Genomic DNA, 25032 nt, shown 5'->3' on the forward strand with positions numbered 1-25032 from the left:
GACACAACTTATAGTGGATGTACAACATATATGCATTGATAATCATGAAGGGTTAAGGAAGGTTTCATCCTATATATATCCCATTAAGTAACCCCAAATGAATTTGGGTTGTCATGAACCCAAATCGAGGTATACAAACCAATTATGGGTCAGATAAGGGATTTGGAGCCCTATATAGAATCCAAACTATAGGAGAATGCTCCATATGAGCTCCAAAACAGATTTAACAAAGTGAAACAGTTGACTAAAGGTTGAAGAAAGAAGGGGGAACCTTACCTAATCATAAGACTTCCTAAGAGGTTGTGCATCTAGACTAAGACATGGTGACTTGATATTCTTGAACACACAATTGAATTAAGTTTGAGGCTTTTGTGCTAAACCACTCTCTTTTGATTTTGTTATGTGCTCATAGATATGACCAAATGCTCAATCAAGTTAAGGATTTACATAGAAGAGTTTTCATAATAAAAGACAAGAGGTAATCATGCTGTCACATGACAAACACATAAAATCTTCACCAAAATCACATTGCCACACCTCCAATAAATAAGCACATATAAATACTAACATGCAAAATCCATATACTATATAAATTATAACATTATTGATGATAAAAATGATAATAAAATGTTTTAACACAAACTAACTATGCAAATGTCCTTCCCATTCTAAATTCTTATTAGTACCCCAAAAAAAAATATTATTTTTGATTATTAATATGTTTCGATAATATTTAACTAAATGTAACCCATATTAAAAATTAGAAACTTTTTATTAAAATATAAAACTAACTAAATGTAAACCATATTAAAATTTAAAAACTTTGTTATATTAAAGGATAAAACTTTTTTCATTACGACACTCATTTATTTACCTAAGCCATGACCATATTGACTTTATTATCATTTATATGAAAAACTTTACCGAAAAAAATTATATTACAAAATAAAAAGAATATAACCAGCCTCGGTTTATCTAGTTAGTCCCTCTTTGCACAAATATCACCACCCCCACTTTACCAAATTAAACCGACCTCTACACACAAATGCAACTTTGGTCTTTGTTAGGCTACAGGGCCTTATAAAAGCTTCAAAAGGAACACTTTTGGAACCGCACGAGGTGGAAGTGGCCTGGTATGGTTATAGTTAACGCCCTAGTAGTAGGGTAGGGAAGGGTATATAAAGAAGGCCGTGGTTCAAGGCAGAGGAGGACGCAGGCAGAGCGATCCCCACTTTGACAAACACAGGCAGAGAGGCAAAATAATAACAACTGGAATTGTTGCTTTCAACAAATAAGCAGTTGATCGAAGCCCCATGGATTTAAACGCCTCTCCTCAGCCTGACGACGACGAAGAAGAGCAGGAACATGAAGAAGTCTATGAAGTCTATGAGGAAGAGGAACAACAACATCAACAGCCGCATGAAGTCGAGGAAGAGCGAGCCGAAGAATATGTTGAGTCCGGCGTCGAGACATTCCGAAGGGTACTTTCTTTTTAATTGATTTTTCTGTGAGAAGTCTCAGATCTTTATTGTAACGATTAGAATTTCAGGCTGTTTATAAATTTTGGCCCTCTTGGGCTTTAAAGAAACTTTGAAATATCTTAAGGCTACTTCCTTTAGATTTTAATGAAGTGAGCATCCACCATGTAAGACAGGACCCTGGGCTGGCCTTTGGTTGCTACTTAATTTTGTGTTAACTTTCAACCCAATATGATGCTCATGATGGTTCTCGTTATTCAGACGGTTTCCTTGCTATGCTGCACTGCGAGGGGCAAGCGTGTCATTTTTTGGGAATTGAAACGGGTGGGGGCAAAAAAGCTTTGAAATGTACTCATGGAAGTGTGTCAACGTACTTATTTTAGGCCCTTTAGTTAATAACATGGAGATATTTGCCAGAATTTATAAGTTTGTTTCATGTTTTAGATGACCTTTCTGGCAGAAAAAGGAAATTAACCCCATGGCAGACACAATTGTTATATGGAGTGGTTTTGGTCTCACAAATGGTGTATTAAATGTCAAGAAATTGTTTATATAATGATATCAGAAGATGGAGGACTTAGTTGGCATGTTCAGTAAATTAAGGATCATGCAGGGTGAACTAATAAGCTTTTGTTGTTAAAACCCATTCAGGGGAGATTTGATTTGGAGAGTAATATTGGGTCACCAGGACTGCTATGAGTGGACTGCATTGAGTGAAAGTGAGCAGGTGAATTGGTGCGCACCTCCCAAACCATGGTGTGATCATGGTTAGTAATAAGAATGAATTTATGTTTGAGCCCTAAACTTTTCCAACTCAAAATTGAAATCTCATTTGAGTACTTTCCCAATTTAAAATCATAATCTTAATCTTAAAACAATTTTTGATTCAATGGTCATTTAGTGAGCAGATGAATTGATGCAATCTCAAAACAACAATATGATTGTGGTGTGTAATAGGCATAGAGTTATGTTTAAGCCCTGAACTTTGCCAACTCAAAATCAAAATCGAATAAGATTTCAATTTTGAGTTGAAAAAATTTAGAGCTCAAGCATAAAAATTAAAATGTTTTTTTGACTCAAAATGGTCATTTAGTGAGCAAGTGAACTGGTGCAGTCCTCCGAAGCCAATGTGATCTTGGGTGTGTAATAAGCACAGAGTTATGTTTCAGCGATGAGTTTTGCCAACACAAAATCAAAATCTTATTTGAGCTTTGAGTTTTGCCAACCCAAAATTAAAATCTTATTTTTTTATTGGGTCTTCCGGGGAAATATCCAAGTAGATTGACCTGAAGGGATCACATCTCGCCGGCTTATTAGTAGAGCCTAACCTCGAGGTCGTCGAGGATAATTGACCTCGTGACCTCCCATTGGCGAGGTGCTTTAGCAACGGGAACTTGACCATTTGAGCTAACCCTCAGGGTTTAAAATCTTAAAATTACTTTTGATACGAAGGCAAATTACTAATTTTTGTGGCCTCACTAGTGCTAAAATAATTAGTTTTAGAGGTAAAGATTTGTCAATGCAAAAAATTTTCATGGTATATATGTTATAAACAATATTTTTAAAAGTGTGCAAAATTTTCAACTTTTCCTATTTGAGAGCTTTGAGTTTTTCCAACTTGTAATTGAAATCTTAAAAACTGTTGGAATCATAATCCTCTTGTTTTATGTGAACTTGGCACATTCACTTGAGTGGAAGGGGAAAAGCCTCAAGTGAAGGCCAACAGTTATGAGAAGTCCAAGAGACCTCTTCGAAGATGAAAAACAAGGGTCAATGAAATTATATTAATATGTACATTTGCTTAATGAAATGCATCTCATATTTATCCTAATTCAGGTCTATTATTTTTGTGGGTTCAATAGTGGTACCAAAGCAGGTGCCTTTCAAGCCTGCTCAATTATGTCAGACCCACAAGCTGTGGCCATTTCTGCATCTCTTCAGGTTTGGTCTCCCCTCAACCCTTTTTTGTGCCATTCTCTGCTTGATTGCCCCTTTGCCCATTAGTTTTGTTGTTGTTGCATTTGCTCAAAAACACCCTTGGCTCCTGTATCCGTCAGATCTGCCATTATGGCCAGACTTTGCTTGTTGGACCCTTGATTATTTTAGGAGGGCTCGTTTGTATTCCCCATGAGTTGTAACATTTGGCCTTTTCTCTACATTTGACATTTTCTATGCCATCTCTGCTCATTGTTTACCTTGTGAGAAGCCTTTCCTTTGCTCATTCCATTGCTAAATCTATGTATGTTTTAGCACCTGCACAATCCTGATGTCTTGATGATGGCGATTTGGTCACCAATCTTGATTTTCTCTGTCTAGTTTCCAAACCACCTACCTCTCCCTTATGTTACTTTTGCTTCATCAAAGTTAGGTGCTTCCATGCAAAATCAGGTTGCATTCTTGAGGAAATCGAGTGTCATACGAATTTCATGAGAAGATTTCTTCACTATTTTAGTCCTAACACGCCCCATTATGTATGAAACTTGTGATCTGGTGTTCTAGCTCCCCGCTACTGCATAGTGAGTATCATCTTTTGCTCCCATGAAAAGTCAATCCCAGTTAACGAATTTCACACTTGTCTCAAGTTGTTGGCCATTAAATATCATCTCCTTGGCATGAATCTCACACACGTGGTGACAACCATTACAACGTCGATTGACAACTTGGACATGATTGTCTCTTTGGTATTGTCTCTTCCTCATGCAACAAGCTGATCTCTTGTGGAACCTAATTAAGGAGCCTGAGCACGATTTAGAGTTGTGGAGCTTTCGGTATAGGGAAGTACTTTTATGCCTTTGATTAAATTTCGACGTTGCTTTAGCTTTTGGAATCCTTAAACTCGGGAGACCTCGTCACTAACACTTGCATACAACCCTGGTGGTGGCAACATAATGAACAATGCTATGCTTTAGTGATGAGGAGTGGTGGTCCTTGGTCGGTAGTCTCTTCAACAATGATTGCTCATTGGCAGTCACTTAAGTGATGGGAATGGTGGTGGCCCTACACACAGATGGAAACACCTCTTCCTTAAAGCAACCTTAGTTCATGGGATAAAAAGTGTGTTTTGAGCTTGGTTCGAATCCAACTATTGAAACTCCTTACATGAATAACCTATTGTGGCTTCATCACTTTGAAAGCTAGGAGTCAACTCCATAATGCCATGGCGCGTGAGGTAGCATAAACCTCACAATTGATGCATATGTAGTTGCCACAAGGCAGGTGGTGAAGTGAAACAAATAACCAATCGTAGTGGTTTTTCATTTGAGGGAAGTTGGGAAAGTGTGTTGTTGGTTCCTCATAGGATATCAATGAAGTTGCTTGGATTCAGTTCATCCAGTGCAATTTAGAGTTGCTTCTTGTTCAATTTACTTGCTCCTATTGTGGAGTTTGGGCATTAATTCCTGTCCAGTAAACAAATTTGTTTTTCTTCGCTGTTTTATTAGCCTATACATGAGTTGCCCCTAGCCCATGTTGCACAACACACTGGGCCACAGATTATTTCCATTGCTAATGGAGAGTTGGATGCAATCCAATGGTGTTCTGTTTAGCAATTTGTCTGTTGTGTAACGTGTTGCATAGTCAATAGAATTTTCACATCATTACTTGTCCAAGAAGATACAAAATCAAATGTGAGTGACATATCTTGATTCTACAATCAATAAAACATAAATCAAAGGGATTTGAAGCTGGAAATGAAAGAAGTTTGGTGGTAATCCTAAAGATTTGAACAACTCACACAAGGCACGACACTCAAGCAAATACCAACAAAAGAAACTTTGATGGAATCTTGGTTCCCCATCCACTTAGTGTATAGAATAACTCTCCAGTTTCTAGTGGGACACATCCTTTTCCTATTGAGTATCTTGTGTATTTGCAACAATTTTTGAGTATTTACCTGCTGCTCCATTTTACTCGGTGATGCTAATGCTTGCTACTTCGTAAACAATCAAGGTATATTTTTTTGAGTATAAGACTTATGGAATCAAATGCAAAAGGACACCAAGTGGTAGTTTTCAATAGTGTTGCTCTTTTTATCAACTAGGATTGAAGCAAAGATTTGTGGAATCTTTTGTCGTGCATTTTAGTTGACAAAATTACCTATAACCATGCTTCTTATCAATTGTTGAGTTTGAGTTGTTCAGAAAATGGCCAGGAATAATGAGTTATTAGAGTTGTAAGATACTCTAATATTCTCCATTGTTAAGTCTGGTAGAGTGAAAATTGGTAAAGCCACTCTTTCCAATATTCAATTTTGTTTACAAGATTTACAAGAGAAAATCGAGTTTCTCCAAATTCAAATCACAACACCAGTGAGATGAATTACAACAAAGGAGTTAACATTTTGAATTGGTTCTTATTCAAAACAATTCTCTTTTGAGTTAGAGAGAGGCTCCCATCAACATCCATTACTTGATCCGATCATTGAGGCCACTTCAATAGTGGATTTAAATGAAGATTAAGTTCAACTTGCACTTCCCAAGCCCATCATTAGACTTTGGGAGGAACTTATCAACAACATGAACATAACTGGTCTTGGATATAAAAAGGATGAATTTATTAGCAACGAGAATGAAACTGGTCTTGGATATAAAAAGGATGAACTTATCAGCAACAAGAACGGAATTGATCTTTAATATTAAAAGGATGCGATTTTTCACATTCTCGACTACTCTAAACCAATCCAACTTCATAGTGTTGGGTATAAAAAGGATGAACTTATCAACAACAAGAATGGAATCGGTCTTTAATATTAAAAGGATGTGACTTTTCACATTCTAGACTACTCTAAACCAATCCAGTTTCACAGTGTTGGGTTTTTTCAGGACAATTCATTTTTACTTGCTTCTCTTCCATAACCACTTCAGATTGTTAAATGCCAAAATTTTGATTGGGTTGGCCATGTGAAAGATCAGTGTTTTGATCTTCACCTTGTGAGCATTGTGGAAAAAATACTCATCATTTAGACATATGTTCCAGACACAAGACTCCTGCAAGAGCAAAGATTCACCTTGAATGGATCACTTCTTGGCAATAGTCTTCAACAACCAATAAGATATATTGGTCATGACTCATACCTTAGAATTCATTTCCGAGCATTGACACGTCTTGCAGTCGATATATCTTCGTCTTCTTGCCTTGTATCTGCCAGGAGGAGAATTAATGGTCAACCACTAGCCTCCAAGATATATCAAGTGAGCTTGAGCCACAACTTGAAGTAGAGTCAGCTGCCAGAGCATAGAGCTGGAGTTAGCGGCAGTGCAAGAGTTAGAGTTGTTGCCGAAGAGAGGCTAATGTTCCATGAACATGATTTGGTTAGTGGCTTGCCTTAAACCACCAGCTGTAGAAGATTTTGGCTTATACTACTCAATTCATTAGTTTTTGGTCATCTTCAAATGATCATGAGGGAGCACTTCCACTTTACAGAGGAGTTCAACTTTTAGCTAGATTTGGAATTGTTTTTGGAACTGCTTTGAGCCAAGTTCTAGAGTTGGTGGTCAGCCTTAAACCACCACTAGTAGAAACCTTTGGGTTCAGCTACCTCATTTGGTTTGTGGCTTTCTTTAAAATACGATTTTAGAGAGCAAATCATTGGCTGCCATACACTCTTGTATTTCAGCTCTCTGCTTGGACTTATATACACCCCTTCAGATTAAGGGGGGATGTTGGAAACATAATTCTCTTGGGTTATGTGAAATTGGCACATTCACTTGAGTGGAAGGTGAAAAGCCTCAAGTGAAGGCCAATAGTTGTGAGAAGTCCGAGAGACCTCTTGAAGATGAAAACCAAGGCTCAATGGAACTGTATTAATATGTGCATTTGCTCAATGAAATGCATCTCACATTTATCCTAATTCAGGTCTATTTTTGTGAGTTCAATAACAGTCATTCAAGGACTAGTGCAACCATACTTGTGGTAAAATAACAAATTTTAGATGTACAAGAATGCCAATGCCAGAAGATTAATTGGATCTATGTTAAAGGATATTTACAAAAGTATGCAAAATTTTGACTTTTTCATGAACAGACACCATACAAGTAAAGTTTGCCTTTTTTCCAAGGTAAAGGGAGGCAAAATATCAATCTCTTATTGTTCACCCCTCCTTATGGGGTGTGGTGATTTGGATAGTGAAATTTTGAGTGGGCAAGCTACAATGATGGAAAAATTGTACGAACTCCCAGTCCATAATGAGAAAGCTCTAGGTTTTCCAAACTCAAAATCAAGGGCAATGGTCATTCAATAATTTGTGTTGGTCTGTCATTGTGAAATCAATAGCCTGGACACTGGAGTTTTAATCCTGGGGAGGGTTTTAAACTGTTGAAGTTTTGACATCAATTATGCATAGGGTTTCAAAACAACAAGGTTTTGCTTCCCAAGGGACATTGGCATTTAGAGAATGGGTGTGCTTAGAATATCGGTACAGACAAATTTCAAAGGAAAAAGAAAATATGTACATATATCAATAATAAATACACATTGAAATAAAAACACATATATCAATAATAAATACACATTGAAATAAAAACAAACTTACAGCCTCCATCATGCTCTATGGAGATTGCTTCTTCTCCTTCTCTGCATAATTAGACTGCAAATTGAAGGACTTTTAATGACTCTCTACTGCTAACACATAGAATACATGCATACTAAACATGAAATACACTAGCGCCCTCATGGAAAACTAATGATGGAAAGCTAACACTCGTATGAATGCATGGCATATAGTTGGCACATATGCATATTTACATGGGATACAGTCATCTCATAGTTAATATTAGCTAACATATTTTAGTACAATAAATGTTAGCGACAACAGTAGTTTCCAAGTATGCATGTATGAACTATAATATTTATTTCAGTGCCCCCACTTCGCAAATACTTTGAGTTTCTCTACTTCCTTCTAACTTAACGCCCACTTTCAGTAGAGCTTTTGTGACAATATCTGCGATTATCTTTCTTTCTCAAAACTTCAATACAATATCAGAGCCCCACTTTTTTGTCACAAAATGACGGTTGACATCAATACCTTGTGTTCGAGTGTGATATATGAGATTTCAGTACAAGTGCCATGTGGCTTTGATTTTCAGTAAAAGGGGCTAGAGCTTCATGTGTATAGCATATATCTGCCAACAACTTCTTAATTCAGATAGCTTCTTTGGTCACTTGAAATTTGTGTTCGAGTGTGATATATGAGATTTCAGTACAAGTGCCATGTGGCTTTGATTTTCAGTAAAAATGGGTTGGAGCTCATGTGCGTAGCACATATCTGTCATCAACTTCTTAATCCAGATAGCTTCTTTTGTCACTTGAAATGGTGCTAACATCAAACTGCTCAGCCTTTGTAGTTAAAAAACCTGCCATGGTCCATCGTTTGCTTCTCTGGCCTATTGTTTATCATCAAATGTTGGAAAGTGTACCTAGAAGTTGATTGCGTATGGTTTGCACTTCCAATCCAGTTGACGTTAATGAATGCAAGCAACTCAACTCCAGATGTAGATTTATCCTTGCCCCAGGGATGCTTTCTCGCATTTGTGGATGGCATTCCTAGTAAACCTAGTAAACCTGTTGGTGTAGACTGGTGTACCCCACCCAGGGGATTCAAAGTTCAAACTAGGCATCTGCTGGTATGGAACTAGCCAAATGTGTGAAAACTGATTGAGCTAACCCCTTGGGCTTATCTTATAATACTTTTAAAGACAACCTGTCTTTTATTTCACAATTGTCATGTATCAACTTACTTTTTCCACTCCACTGGAAATAGTTCACTTTGTTCCATGACATACATTATGATTTTAGCAACCCTTTCGCTTTGTGCCATGGCTCTACATCCAAACTCCTTCGTTTCAGGTGCCATTGTCTTTTACAGTATGTTGTTGGCTTCCATTGGTGGTGTAGTTACTAGTGATCAAATTGCTCTATTTTGGCAAGCAGTTCCCTGATATGCTTTGATTGGTCAAGGAACATCTTTTGCTGAATGTCAAGGAGACAATGTACTACCCCAAAATCAGTTGTCTCAAAGTCTGATTTCAAGCTGCTGTAGGTGTTTTCCACTCCTTTAAATCATTACTTGACACAATCACTGACATAAAGTACGATAATCTTTAAAGAACCCTGATTCTTTCTATGTTATCGTCAACTGTATTCCTTCCGAATTGTAGAAATTTATGAATCCTGGATATTAGGCATGGGGTGCTTACTTCAAATTGTGCAAAGTCTTCTACAGATGACATTCTGGATTCTTATTCTGGATTCTGGATTCTTCAGTTGGATTCTGGTTTTTTCTAGTTCACCATTCAAAATCTTTGCTCTCATGTCCTTCTAGGTCTTCAATACTACTATTATAAGCAATGTTCTAATAGATGTGGACTGCTACAGGCTCAAATGTTGCATTGATGTCAGGTCCTTTGGTTTAACTGTATCCTTTAGTAATGAAGCTTGCTTTGTACCTCTCTTTTCCATCTGCATCAGGTCTGATTCAGTACCCTAGTTGTAGGCAGTTGCCTTGCTTCCTTAAGTTAACCTAATCAACATCAAAATCTTATCAATCAACAAAAAGTCAACATCAAAATCTTATCATTCAACAAACTAACTTTTCTATGTATATCCTCTTCTTTGCATTGTCTATAAATTAAGCTTTCATCAAAATTCACATGCAGAAATAATGGCAATGCTATCTCTCATATTGTAATATGAGGATCTTACAGTTGGTTTCTTCTCTTGAGCAGAATGCCAGAATGGGGGGAATATACCTTTGTTATGTTTTAGGATAACATGTTCTTTGCTTAGGTCAATTACTTCAATGTTCCACATAAGCCCAATTTTCATTTCCATTTCTTTCCATTAGCAATCACATAGACCATTATCACATTGATAGTAACTGAAGAAAGAACATAAGTAACATGTGCAGAGGACAAGCCAAGACAAGAGAACACAGAAATTGGCTCAAACCAGGGAAAAACCCCAAGATGGGGAAAACCCTTTATCAATTCTTCTTATCATTAATATCAAATGTTCAGCAGAGAGAGAGAGTACAATAATTCAAAGTCAAAATGACTTGCCAATTTGAAGATCTGATATCATAGCCCTTAGACAAGAAGATGACCCAATCAAACTGCAATTCTGGCACCAAGGGCTGGGGTCTTCTACTCTGCAATTCTGGATACTGGTTAGGGCACAAACACAGTCGGCTACAGCACCCTATTCATACTCATCAGACCTTCTATTGACTGCGGCCTTCCTTCAAACAGTCCCTCCAACAACTTGCTGCCCTTTAGCCTTCTTCTAAGCTTCAAAATGAACCACACAGCCTCCTGATCAGGCATAGCAGACTGCGGCCTTCCTTCCGTAGTTTCTTGGCCTCCTGAACAGAGATCTCAAGGCCTGTGGCCTGGCTGTAGGTGACCTAGACAAGTGTGGCCTGCTTCTAGGAGATATTTGCCCCAAGGGTTATGCCCAAAACATCATTAGATCAGCCCTCATGCAAAGCGGCAGCGTCTGCTCCAAACTCACACCTGTAATTGAAGACAAATGAGCCTAGGACAATTCATAAATAAGCCCAGACTTTCTCCAAACCAACCTGGGCCTCCTGCCAGTGGAACTCGGCCAGTGGAGACTAAAATGATGCCAACCTTGCCCTCATCACCTTCGCTGGAGATCTTCTTTCTTCTACGGATATTTTGGAGAGAAGAAGAATGAGGTTAGAGGTCATGTCCTTTTATAGGAGATGGAAAGGGGTTTAACTTGGTTAATTAACTCCAAGCCGACCTTGATGAGTTACACATGAGTGGGCTTGTATTCAAAAATATGTTTTTCCTGATCCAATTTTAATTTTAGTGATCTTTAGGTTGATTTTGGTCCTCTCGGAAAGAGGAATTCATTGCAATAATAATCTCCATCAAATGAGCTGTCCAAAGTGGAATTTGGCCCTAGTTGCCAATTTTAACACTCCCTCTCAACTAGGGAGAATTCCACCTGCCAATCCATCCATCATCATGCCATCTTGTCATCATATACCATCTCGTCTCAACTCTGCTGAACACTGATATAGATAATGAAGAAGAATTGATCAAGAGTGAATCACAAGACCTTGCCAGTCTCCACTGATAAAAGTCAGTCTACATAACCAGGGGTTGAACCCCAATCAGACTTGATCCCAAGTGATCAAGTTGTTTGAACATCATGCATCCTAGACATAGGGGGTACGAAAGTACACGATGCGTCCATCAGTAGTGCTATGGCCCGTATCCACTTTTCCCAACTCATTGGCCAGATGAGAGGTACTTCTCATGTGTCCCAAACAACATGGGTATGATGATGTTGGGGAAACAACAGGGAAGTAATAAATCACATCCTGCTCACAACCACATGTAGGGAAGGGATGAACCACATCCTGTAATCACATGTCACAACCATTGTAGGGAAAGGATGAACCACATCCTGCAATCACATGTCACAACCATTGTAGGGAAAGGATAAACCACATCCTACATGCATGCAAACCACCGAAAGTAGGTAAAGGATGAACCACGTCCTACATGCACGGCAACCAACATTAGTAGGAAGTATCCTCCACGTGGGGAAAGGATGAACCATGTCCCACCAACATGTCAACCATCGATCACAGGGAATGAGCATCCTACATGTGGGTAAGGATGAACCACGTCCCATTGACATGTCCACATGTGACTACAAGCAGATGCCTATATGAATCTCTCATTGGGGTATCCGCAAGAGGAGGTGAACCACTCATCTTGCTCATATGCCATTGGAGAAGTTGAACCACTCATCCTATGCATACCTCATCAATCTTAGGGCAAGGTCCCTGTGAACAACTCACCCTACACGCATGACAACCACCATAGGGGAAGGTGAACCACTCACCCTATGTGTCATATATCATCATGAGGTATCATAGGGGAAGGTGAACCATTCACCCTGTACCTAGCATATCTATAGGGGAAGGTGAACCACTCACTCTATGGTTGCTCATAGCATCAAGAAGTACCCTAGGACCCTAGGAGCTCCTTGAGCTCAATGTTCAACCGAGACCCTCATAGTATGGTCTGTCCACGACTCCCAACCTCTCTATGAAGGAAGATAAACTTAACATTACCAAGAAGCTTTGAGAGGGAATCTGCACATTCATCCTATAATGATGTAGCTTGATTGCTTCCTGTTGCAAATATGCAATGGTGGATATCAGCAAGTGCATAAACAGCTCACTGAAGAGCTTCTTTAATCGAATGACTTCATAGTAAGTCATGCTTGCTGCTTTCAACCTCAATGGTGCTCCCAGTCTTTGATTCGCCCACGGAGTAAAGTAATTTCAAAAAGATTATACCACCTAAATGTGCACTTTCCATTACCAGCAAATTTTGGCAATGTACTTCATATCACAGAAATATCTCAATAAGCAGCTATCCTCTATGGGGCTTATTCATAGATCCACTCAGAGTCTTTATAGCGAGACATATGATAGGTATAAGTTGACAGGATCAAGAGGGAGCATATAAATTCCTACAATTCTCGTTAAATATAAATATTTTCAAGGCTTATGTTATTTTGTTTATGACAATGCTCTTGTTTAGATTTATCTCATCAGATCTTTAAGTGCATCAAGGCTAGGTCTTCCATCTTAACTTCCACTTTCTCTTACATTGATAAAGAAGAGGGTTATCATATGCAGCCTCGAAGCCATCATTAGAGTCATCATATTCAGTTGTCATGACTTACCTTTATAAAAAATCATCAGGCAAGAGAAGTCATCAGGGATTTTATAGCTCCCTCTAAAATCTTGTTTCAGATGATCATCTAGCCTTGAATCATGAGCTTCCATTACGAGAGATGAGACTTTTCACGTAGTAGCTGAAGAATCATCATGGTCCTACTTCAGGGAGAAGATTTTTTTTCATGAAATTATCGCAAAACAGCTGCCTTATCCTTCCTTTCTGGATGGCTGCTACCAACACATCGAATTACCCAATTCATGATTTCGTATTAAGGCACCTCTGTTTTCTGCTCATAGGGGCTGTTAAAAGGAACGGCTTCAAAGTACACTTCTTCTCCCAGCTGCCAGACTTTCAAGGGTACTCAAGGGTGCCAACATGAGCTTCCATTGATTCAGCTGGTAGATAAGGATATGAATGACAGCTATCAATCTTTTCAACAAGAATTCATCAGCTGCTAGGTATCTTCACACAGAACTTGTTTAAGTTTTAACAGCCTTTGACCTTTGATTAGGGCTTCAAACTTTAGTGTATGGAATGCTCAGAGTGAAGCTGTAAAATTTACTGGGAAAACACAGAAGTCCTTTCTATTCTGAGGTTTGATCTATCTTCAAAAGAAGGCAGACTTTTCCAAAACAACAGGCCAAACCAAGGCACCAACTCTCTCTAAATCGGTTGATCCTTCTCATGGTTTTAATGAACAGAGGATCTAGACCTTTATATCACAGATCTGCATTCTTGTATTATGGCAATCAACAAAAGACCAATCTTCTAGATATACAGGACTTCATAATAGGGCTCTTCATACAGTGACTGTGGATCTTTCTTTGCAGGCTCTCTCAACTTTATTGCAAACCAACACACCCAAGCTTTTTCTTTTGAAACTCAGATATTAATGAGAATGCTGACCCATTCAAATTGCCCTTATCATGTTGGCTTACTTAGCAGATAGGGATAGAATATATCCGAATATATATGAGTGTAAGCTGACCATGTCACTGTAGAAGGTACAAACCATAGACAGAGACTTATACTACAGGTCAGCGAACATTCTCATTACTGCATGATGATCAATCTGAGAGCAGGGTAAAGATCCATCGACGTAAGTTTCCTTCATGCACCGTCTTTTCTTCCTTTATGACAGAGGCTTGAAAATAAAATAGTGCTAGGCTTCTTCTTCTAACAATTCTTCAGAAATGAGCACTTCAAATGTGTTATAACCCTTATCCTAGATGCCAAAGACAATAATAACCTAAAGTTGCTGCTGACATGACATCAAGTTAATAACTTAATAAATTAAAATAAATAAATTAAAGTTGACAACATAAGACTATAATTTACTAAATTAAATCTGTCAACAAACTCCGGATGGCAGGGTGCTCTAATTAATCTAATCCATTAATTTTTTTATATAATTTAAATTATAAACTTATAATATATAAAAACACATATATTAAAACAATTATAACGTTAGTCAATAAAGTTTATACATCGAAAATTATAATCTAAGTTCTGTTATGACATAAAGTTAATATAATTAAATTAAAGCATAAGGTTAATAAATTACTATAAATAAATTAAAGTTGAGAAAGTAAACTATAAATTAATAAATTAAATCACCAGTCAACAAACTCCCCGACCACATGGTGATCTCTGGAATTTCTTCACCTTCTTGTTCTCTTCTCAATCCTGACAACAAGGTGATGTTTGTGATCTCTCTCTGTTCATGTTGTCTTCCCCGTTTGGACAACAATGCACTGTCAACTTCAAGTGGCGGGTGAATGGTATGCTCGAGCAAATGTATGGTCGTGTGAGAAGTTTAGTGGGCGAATGACAGGATCGAGCGATTGCACGGTCGCAGGGGACCTTCATTGGGTGAAGGGTCGTACAGGAGAACAACATGTTTAGCTGTTCGATAAGTTTATTTTATAGCAATATTTTTTCGGAGCAGATCTTAGATGGATCTAGGGGTATCCGGTTCCGAATCTGGATCTGATCCAGGGATCCACAGATTCACCCTTCTAGCTTGACGGATCCGATAACATTAGCTGAAAAACAGTGGCTGAGAGTCCGTTTGAAACATTTTTGTTACAGCCTAAAGACTTGGTGGGTAGTCCCATTGACCAAAATGGAAGCAAGAGTTTTAATTGTTGATCTAAGAGCTGCTACAGGTTTGCGGGGCACAACTGCATACACACCAAGTAGCCCCTATTCTTCATGACTTCCTCCTCCATCTAGGCCACCTCAGCACCCTGCAGCTGTGTGCACCAGCCCAAGATTGTCCCCCAAAGTTGAAGGCGCAACATCCTCGACACTAGTAGAGCTTTTACGACATTTGGTGCAGGAAGTACAATTATAGCATCTGAAGGTATATAGAAGTGAGTCAGTCATGTATACATATCTAGTGTTGTAGAATGCTTCCATGCAACAATCATTATATGTAAACTCAGAGCATTGAGCTGATCATATTCAAAAATCCTGGATTCGATTTGATTGTGGTATTTTTGCTTGAGTATCTAGAGTGAATGGGCAGGAAGTTTCCAACCATGGCGTTGCATCATTAGAATGGTCCCTTGGATGTTGTGTGATGCCCACGCGGCTACCAATTTGCATAATAGCCTCTATTCATAATTTTCTTCCTTGGTTTTGGTATTTGTTCTTATGCAAGATTTGTGTAATAGATCAGTTGGGAAGGGGGTGGGGGGCGCAATCTTTCTAGATCACCCCTCCCCATTAAGAAGCTTTTGGATGACCAAAAGTCTGGTTTCATCTAGAGAAAAGTATTTTGAGTGGACCATACTTGATTGGATTGAACTTTTTATCTTCACCTTTAAGGTGTTCTTAGCTAAGGTATAGCCAAACTTGATCACTGACTTAGAAGTGATCAACCTGTTGAAGTTTCTAAATTTACTTAGTTAGAAACCCTCCATGCACTTTATCTGATTTATTCCTACCTACTAGTTATTTTCCTTAACAAGTTATTTACAATGTAAATACTGAAAATAAACATTAGTGCATGCTCAACATATTATAGATCAACAACTAAAAGAAACAAGAACAAACACACCACCTGACACCATTATTTTTGGACTAATGTCCCCGGAAAAACCCAACGTGGGAAAACCGGTGCAGCTCTTTGAGGGTTTTATTATTAAGCAATATTAGAGTACAATCTGGGTGCCGAAATTGGCCTACCTAACAGAAAATTTCCTTAGCAGTAATACCTCTCGGTTTCTGACAAATCTACTGGCTGAAACCTCGAAAAATCCTTTCGGCAGCTACTCAGCACTAATCTGCCCCTGAAACCCTAGCGTCTGCCCAATCTGGATTGCGTCAGCCTCTCCTAGTCCATCGCTGGCCCTGCGTCAGCCTATCTTGGCCTGCGTTAGCCCTAGGAGGCCCTGCGTCAGCTCTCTGAGCCTTTGTGTCAGCTACGCTGGCCCCTCTGGTGCTCTACGCAGCACTTAACTGCCTCTGCGTGAGCACTGGCTGCTCCTGCATCTCTCTCTCTGGCTGCTCTGCTAGTATCCTGCCACTATCTCTGCCTCTCTGTCGCTCTGTACTCAATGCCCCTCAGTTGCTCTCCCGATCACTGATTCTATCTCTCTTAGCAAAACCCGCTCTAGAGAGTAGAATGTATGATCACTCTCGTGTCTTCTCCAAGTGACCCTTAAGCCTCCTCTTATACTTTTCCCGTTGACATCTCAATGGCCGAGATTAAGTCCGTAATCAACGACTAAGATTAGATCTGGCTTGATCCATGTCTTTTGGACCATTCTAACACAGATTCATATTAATACACATTAATATTTTATTTTCCCTAAGTTTAGACTTAGGAACTCCATTAAAAATATTAATTATTTTAATATTTCATGATCTGTTTAGAATCTGCCCAAACCCTTTTTGGGTATTGGAGATCTCATGTGCCCCAACCTCTCCACCAAATTTTGTGGCTAGAGCACATCCGATGCTACCCGAAATCAACACAACCTGATGCTTGTCATGCCTAGTCTTATACCTGGCTTGGCTCTTGTCCAGCTGTTCTTGTTGGCTTGAGCAGCCAATTGGATCTTTTGGGTGAACTTTTTTGTTTTGTTTGCAGCATTTCATCTATTCGACATCATATCTTGCCCAAGAGAAAAGCCTAGAAGAGACTAAGGAAATTATCTTGAACATGTATCAAAAGGAGACCTTTCTTAGAATGTATACCAAGGTTATAGGCATGCTGTACATTATACAACTATTCATCCCAAAGCTTAGGATGTCTCCTTGGGGAAAGTGGATCATTGTCTTGTTGACCACTTCGTTTGTCCGGTATGTGGATGAAAAACTGTGCTCTTTTGAAGCTTTGTGACCATTAACTCACACAAAGTTGACCCAAATTCCCCAAGAAAGTGGGAGTCTTGATTAGATAAAACGAATGTGGGAAAACCAAAATGAACATAAACATCCTGTAAGAACAAATGTGTAGTCCCTTCTCATGTCACTTGTTTTTTACAAGGAGCCACACACATTTTGCCAAATTTGTCCACAACATTATAGATAACATGACCTTTCTTGGACATAGGAAAATCCTCTACAAAATCCATAGACACACTTTCCCATTCATGAGAAGGTACATGAAGTGGCATTTATAAACTCAACTTTTTGTTACTTGGTTTGCTAGTGGTGCACATCACATCCTTTTACGTATTTAGACATAGTTTCAAACATTTAAGGCCAATAACAGTAGCATTGTAATAGAGCTATTGTTTTGCCTACACCAACATGACCATAAATGAGAGAGGTATATGCTTTCTCTATTTACATGCACTCTTTCATCTCATGCAATTTCTCATGTACATGATAATTTAATTCTTCCACTTAGTACCATGGACTAGTGTCTCGTAAACATCCTTAAAGTCTTTGTCTCTAGTATATTGCTTAATGTAACTTCCATGAGCTAATGTACTATGCTATAAAACAATGGATGCCATTATAGAAGGTCTAGATACCATATCAACAACTTTGTTTTGCATATTTTTCTTATACTTGATGACCAAAGGGGATTGTTGCAAGAATCCCATCCATTGGAAGTGATGTGACTATTGTAGCTTGGTTTATGATTGGAAGTACTACAAAGGTTGATGATTTATATGGATGATTGTCGCTTTGCCCATCAAATAGTGTTTCTACTTCTTCACACTTTGGACCAAAGCATGCAGTTTTTTGTCATAAGTAGCATAATTTCTTATTGCACCACTGAAGGTCTCAAAATGGTAACAAACTAGTTTCCTCCTTTGTATTAACATTGCTCCCATGGCGTAATCACTTGCATTGGTGTCAATCTCAAACGGTAGTTGTAAATTTGACAATGCTACAATTGGGGTTGTATAGATCGTCCCTTTTAAAGACTCAAAGTCGTTTTGTTATTTACCTCCCCATTGAAAGACCTGCTTAGTACTTTCAAAGCATGTAAAGGAGATACAATAAAAGAAAAGTTAGCAATGAACTTCCTCCAATATTGGACTACCCCTAGGAAGCTCCTAACTTCTGTTACATCATTAGGATTAGCCCACTTATAATGTCTTCAACATTAGAGGGATTGATTTTCAATTAACCACCCTCAATAATATAGCCTAAATAAAGTAAAGATGTTTTCCCAAATCCACATTTTGGCTTCTCTAGGCACAATTTCTCCTCTTTCAAAATATTTAAGACCTTCCTAACATGTTGTACATGATCTTCTCAACTTTTTCTAACAATACATAATCATCTAAGTACATTGTTACTCTGTTATGCTTATCCATGCAATGGATAAAATATGCAAAAATAGAGAATGAAGAAATAAAACTCACAAACCACAATTGGCGCAAGATATAACCTAGGAAACCCTTTCGGGAGAAAACCTAGCTAGAAGGTGAGGTTGCTCTGCGCTCTTTCTTTGAATGGAAAATGGATGCAAGTACAAGTAACTGAGACATGTGGCCAGTGGATTGCTACAGTGCACAAACATTGTTTATTTGCTCTTTCCCTATCAACTCTCGACTACTTTGCTCATATGTGGAACAAAATGCACTCGAATAGAATGGAACCTCTTTTACTCCTAGTGGCCTAGTTATAACATAGCTCGATAGTCTACGAGAGGTTAAGTTTGACTCCTTCAACTCTTTACTAGAGTTACAATATCGACTCTTTTAGAGTCTTCTTCATCATGATCATGTGGCTAGCCCCTTTTCCATGAATAATTGGGGCTAACATGGCATCTCTTCTTGAATCACGGTGGTTAAAATAGGAAGATCGACTTTCGGGTGGCTTAACTTTTGCATACAGACTTAGACTGAGGTGATTTTTGCACTGTTAGAAAGGTATTTTTGTGTAGAATAGCGCTAGGGGTGCCACGATTAAGTGGCCGAGTTTTACACCCAAAAAACGCTATCTAGTTCCTCAAACTGCATTTGGAAGGTTTCATACGCCAATTTGCCAAACTAGGACTTGTCGATAAATGCGACCTTGTAAGTTGATTCCTCCATTTTTTCCACTCTGAAAGCATCAAGATGGATGAAAAATTATATAACAATCCAATCCGAATCACACCTCCCCATTTTGGGAGGCTTTTGGGCCCCTAAAACTTTTACTAAACGAGATGAGGAAAATTTTCCTCCATCTTCTCTTGGGTGTACCATTTAACTTTGCTTGGAAGTTGTCCTTTCAACCCAATATGCCAAATGTTATGATGCCCCTATCTTGTAGGTTAGGACTACTTCTGCAAAATTGTATCCTCTTTCAACTCTGCATTAGCATTTGGTGCCAAATCCTCTACAGAAGGTGGGACTTGTTCCTCTTCTTGATCTAGCATAGAAGGCTTATAGAAGTTTTAGATTCCTCTAAATTCACCATTGAGTAAATGCACATGTATGTGGGTAGACTGAGTCTATAGGAGCTATCTTCCACCTTTTCTAGTATCTGAAAGGGACCATATTGTAGAACCTTGATTTTCTTTTCTAGGAACCTATTGCAGCTCCTCGTTCATCCCACCTTGAAGGACTTCTCTGTTATGTGCTAATATGCATATCCTTGTGTTTTTCTTGTAACTTCTACATTGTCTCTTGTGCTTGTGTATTGTAGAGCTTTGATTTTCTTACTAGGAACCTATCACCGCTCCTAGTTTATCCCACCTTGAAGGACTTCTCTGTTATGTGCTAATATGCATATCCTTGTGTTTTTCTTGTAACTTCTATATTGTCTCTTGTGCTTGTAGATGGATCTCCTTGATCCTCTACATTTTGTTGCCCTTAGGGTACCCCTTGTAAAATCCTCCCTCACTCCTCCTTGCTGCCGAGATGCAATACCCAAAGATGAAGCTGGTAAATATCCAAAACAAGTTTTGAATGGGGACTTACCATTAGAAGTGTGGACTGATCTGTTATAAGGGTGCTGCATATATACCAATTTTTCTTGAATGCTTTTGATTGTGTTAATTATCCAGTGTTCTATGCTTAACACAATCAGTTATAACAATTCTTCTTCAATTAGAAATCAAGTTATCCAATATAATTCTATCTTCCAACAACAATAAGCAATTGTAGATAGAACAATAAACCAATGCACAATAGAAGACAACCAAGAACAATAAAGACAGTATTTGGTCAAAGACCAAGGAAAAACCTCACAAGGGGGAAAACCGTTTCCAAATTCTTCTTCAATTAGATTGTCATCAAACATTCAACAGAGAGATACAATGTTCAAATTCTTCAACAGAGTCAATGGTCAAAGCCTTGACTATCCAAGTACCAATCCAATATCCAATCAAAGATGAGCCCAAAAGTAAACTTTGGTCAACAAGTCAAATATGCAATTCTAGTAAAAGTCAACAACAACCCTAATCAGTCAACGATCAATAGTCCTCCAAATACTTTGGCCAAACCAACAGCAAATTTGTTCTTCCAAGATTTGTCAAACCAAGTCAAAATAGTCAACAAAACACTCACAAAATTTGGTCAAAGTCAATTTGTTGACCTACGAAAACCCTACGTGTAGACTTGTAGTCAAAGTGGGTCAAAGTGCCAAAATTTTTTCAATGAAATTGTCCATGAACTCGGCCTCCCAAAACAGGTCCAAATATAGGTCGAACGAAGTCAAATTCTCCAAGGTCATTGCGAGTAAAATCATCCCAAAGCAGAAGTCAACGCTAGTCAATAGAATGTAGTCTCTCTCCTTCGCACATGTGAATTCATACCTTGCAATTTCAAACTTGTACGAACTAATTAGATCAAGAGAGAGAAGATGATGTGATGCGTGATGATGCTCCAAAGTGATGTGACATGAGGTCTATTTATATGTGGTGGAGGAGACCCAATTTGTCCTTTAGGTCGATCTGTACTTTTGTGCACATGTGGGTTTCACATAAAAAATAATATTTTTCCTTGACTAAATTAAATTCTTCCAAGTGCTAGAGGGGCTTCTCTAGATGAGGAAGGCTTCCCAATGGAGAGAATTTCTCCTTGAGTTGCCAAATTTCAACACTCCCTCTCAGCTAGGGAGGAATTACTAACTTATCATGAATCTCATCTCAAATGTCATGTCATCGTCATCGCTGTATCATATCATATCTCGTCACTGCTCATCTCTGCTCAACTGCTGAACACTCTGGAATATAAAGAAGAATCATCATAGGGGAGCTTCAACTACCACTCTATACCCAAGGACAATAGGGAGGATATTTATTACCATGAAGTGAGGATCACAGTCTATCCTATTGTTCGCTGATCTTCCCATCTTGACCCTCAAGAGTCAGTGGTAGAACACTTGCATCCCATCACTTGAGCAGGATACCACTCACCATAAATGGTATGGATCATAGTCTATCTCAAGTCTCCTCACCCATTGGCTAGATGGGTGGCAATCCCAACAGACCCAACTTGTGGGTAGGATGCATACTGGGGTATACTTTGTCAAGTCCCAGACTTGATGGTAGGGGTAGATACCCACTTGTCACAAGTGACAATGATCAAACACACACCCTACAGCGACAACAGGTAGGAAACTACTTACCATAGAAGGCAAGGATCACAGTTTATTCTATTGTCCAGAGTTCCCTCAGCCCCAGGGACTCTGCGACTCAATTCCTCTCCCTGTGAGCTCAAATAGTGGGGAAGAGCATAGCTCAGTGTCCTTGATCAACAGTGACCCTTACTTGGGAGGGTCACATCCATCAGTCCAAGTTGCTCTTTAAAGGCCAAGAACTTTCCTTTTGGCAAAGCCTTGGTAAGAATATCAACTATGTACTCATCAGTCGAAATGTGATGGAGTCTTACGACTCCTCTCTGCACCATATCTCGTATGTAGTGGTACTTGATCTCAATGTGCTTGGACTTGTCGTGGAACACAGGATTCTCTGCCAGTCAGATCCCATTCTTGTTGTCGCAATATATAACTGTCGTATCCAGAACCTGCTCAAATAACTCTCCAATGAGCTTCCTCAACCATATTGCCTTGTAGCTAGCCATGCTAGCAACAATATACTTTGCCTTAGCCATGCTAAGGGCAACGAACTTCTGTTTCCTACTCATCCAAGATATCATTGCAAATCCAAGGCTAAAACAACACCTTGATGTGCTCTTCTCGTCTATGACATTTCTGGCTCAGTCAACATCAGTGTAACCATGAAGTCTCACATCTACGACAATAAATGTCAGACCGAGATTAATCGTCCCATGTAAATATCTCAACACATGCTTATAAGTGACCAATGTTTTAAAACTCTGACTCAGGTTCGGAACCGACCGAGGGTTGACTCCGACTCAGTATTGACTCGACCGATTTGATTTCAATGACTCGGTCGTTGTAAAAATACATTAAATATTTTTTTTATGAAAAGACATAATTTTAAAGATTTTCTTTCATGTTTCCAAACACAAAGCATTAGAATATAGAGAGAAGACAACATATGATCAAAGTAGGTTCATCAATATATCCATTATATCAAAATGGCACCCAGTGCACTGTCCAATACATACATGATATAGACATCAGAGCAAAAACACATAACCAAGGAGGCTCTAAATGACCTCTGGCCATCTACAACAAAAGTAAAACATCACTAGTCACTAGTCACTGCTGGCTATTGCTAGAGAAGCCAACATCATCTGGCTTAGACTCTGAATCAGAGTCAGACATGGAAACCCATGGCTCCTCCTCATCACCATCTCCAACTGCAACTATAGAAGTAGTAGCACTAACAGGCGCAACAGCTGCATGCTGAGATAGACGAGCTATGCGTTTGCGTCGTGGCTAAGTAGAGGAAATGCTTGCAATTGGAGGACTTAGGGTTGGGCCTAGTACTAGTGGATCTGCATTTAACTGAACATGATGTTCAACTACTGCCCCCATCTGTAAATCCAAATCAATACCAATATCCCTATCAGAATCAAACTGTGCTGGATGACTCTCCACTACTCAATCTGATGTTGGATCAATATCTTCCAACTCAATGGGATCTGTATCAGGGCTTTTTTTTCAGCAATTGGTTGTGTCTTAGCTGGAGGTTGTATTGGACACAGACTAGATCATTTAACTGTTTTTGTTCCAAACGATTTCTCTTCTTCGTGTGAATCCTCTCAAAGACAGACCAATTGCGCTCACACCCAGTAGCACTGCAAGTTTGACTCAAAATACAGATTGCAAAGTTCTGCAATTGAGGATAATGGCTACCAAATGCCTACCACCATTGTGTTGTAAAAAACATAGTTGTGTAATGAGTTAGCCCAACAAATTATATCCAACTTTCAAATTATAAACAATTTAACAAAATAAGAATTTGAAAATTCAATTTGTTTGTTTATCTGGCTCATCTGCTTCCCTTGCAATCCTTGCTAGGTTCTTACCAAAGGTACCTATGGCTCTGTTGAAGCAAGTGACCTTTTGGTGTATCTCCAATTGGTTACACTCCTTAGGGACCATGCGATCAATGTAGTTAATCAATCCAACTCTAACCTCCCCAATCAAAGCTTCTGCCTTGGGTTCATAAAATACCCAACTGCATGTATAGGGCGATGGAGTTGATTGTTCCATCTTTGATCAATGATTTTTCGAATGGGCCCATACTTAGCCACTCTATCCTTGTATGTTGCCTTTATTTGCTCCTTTGCTTGATCCATATCCTCATAAATGAAGCCCATAGCCAATCTTTCCCCATCCACCAACCGCAACACCTTAACCAGTGGCTCAACAACCTTCACAATCTCGGCTACCTTTTTCCAAAATATTTCTTCATTAACTTTCTTTCTCAAATCTTTTCCATCTTGTTTGCGAGACTATTGACATTCATTCCATTCATCACTGGAAAACACCCTTTGCAAATTTCTTTGTTTGGAAAGCCTAGATTGCAATGTCAAAAAATGAGTTGCAAATCTAGTGATGACAGGCCTAATAATATCCCTGCTCCCTGTGTGTTTTCTCATCAGGTTCAAAACCCATGAGTGATTGTAGATATATTTTGTTATGCTTTTGGCATGCTCTATAGTGTTCTTGATCTAATCTATTTTACCAATATCCTCAAGCATGAGGTTTATGCAATGTGCAACACATGGGGTCCAAAAGATGGTTGTGTTTTTTACCAGCAAGAACATAGTTAGAGGCATTATCTATGATGATTTGAACAACATTAGCCACCCCTACCTCTTCAACAACCTCATCCAAAAGATGAAACAACAAGTGTGCATCTTTCACCCTATCAGATGCATCAATTGATTTTAGAAACATGGTTCCTTGTAGGCAAAAGATAAGAAAGTTTATGATGGTACGGTTCCTTTGATCAATCCATCCATTTGACATGATGGTACATCCTGTTTTTG

At 38.8% G+C, this 25032-nt stretch overlaps 1 protein-coding gene across 3 annotated transcripts in view; it reads left to right on the forward strand.

Moving 5' to 3' along the window:
- Positions 1-1101: 1101 nt before the first annotated feature.
- Positions 1102-25032, forward strand: part of LOC149155623 (uncharacterized) — a 328425-nt gene continuing 304494 nt past the window's right edge. Inside the window, exons 1-2 of one of the 3 annotated variants that reach the window (XM_089445822.1) lie at positions 1344-1481; positions 2130-2245. In XM_089445822.1, the coding sequence (XP_089301948.1) occupies positions 2243-2245 (3 nt within the window). In that variant the 5' untranslated portion in view covers positions 1344-1481; positions 2130-2242. Of the gene's footprint in view, positions 1482-2129; positions 2246-25032 lie in introns of all 3 variants that reach the window. The other 2 variants (XM_089445820.1, XM_089445821.1) reach the window with 2 other exon arrangements.

The sequence above is a fragment of the Pinus tabuliformis genome, chromosome 9, assembly GCF_031772625.1.
Source record: "Pinus tabuliformis cultivar Carrire ecotype Pingquan chromosome 9, CPIR1, whole genome shotgun sequence".
In the NCBI taxonomy this organism is placed as follows: Eukaryota; Viridiplantae; Streptophyta; class Pinopsida; order Pinales; family Pinaceae; genus Pinus; species Pinus tabuliformis.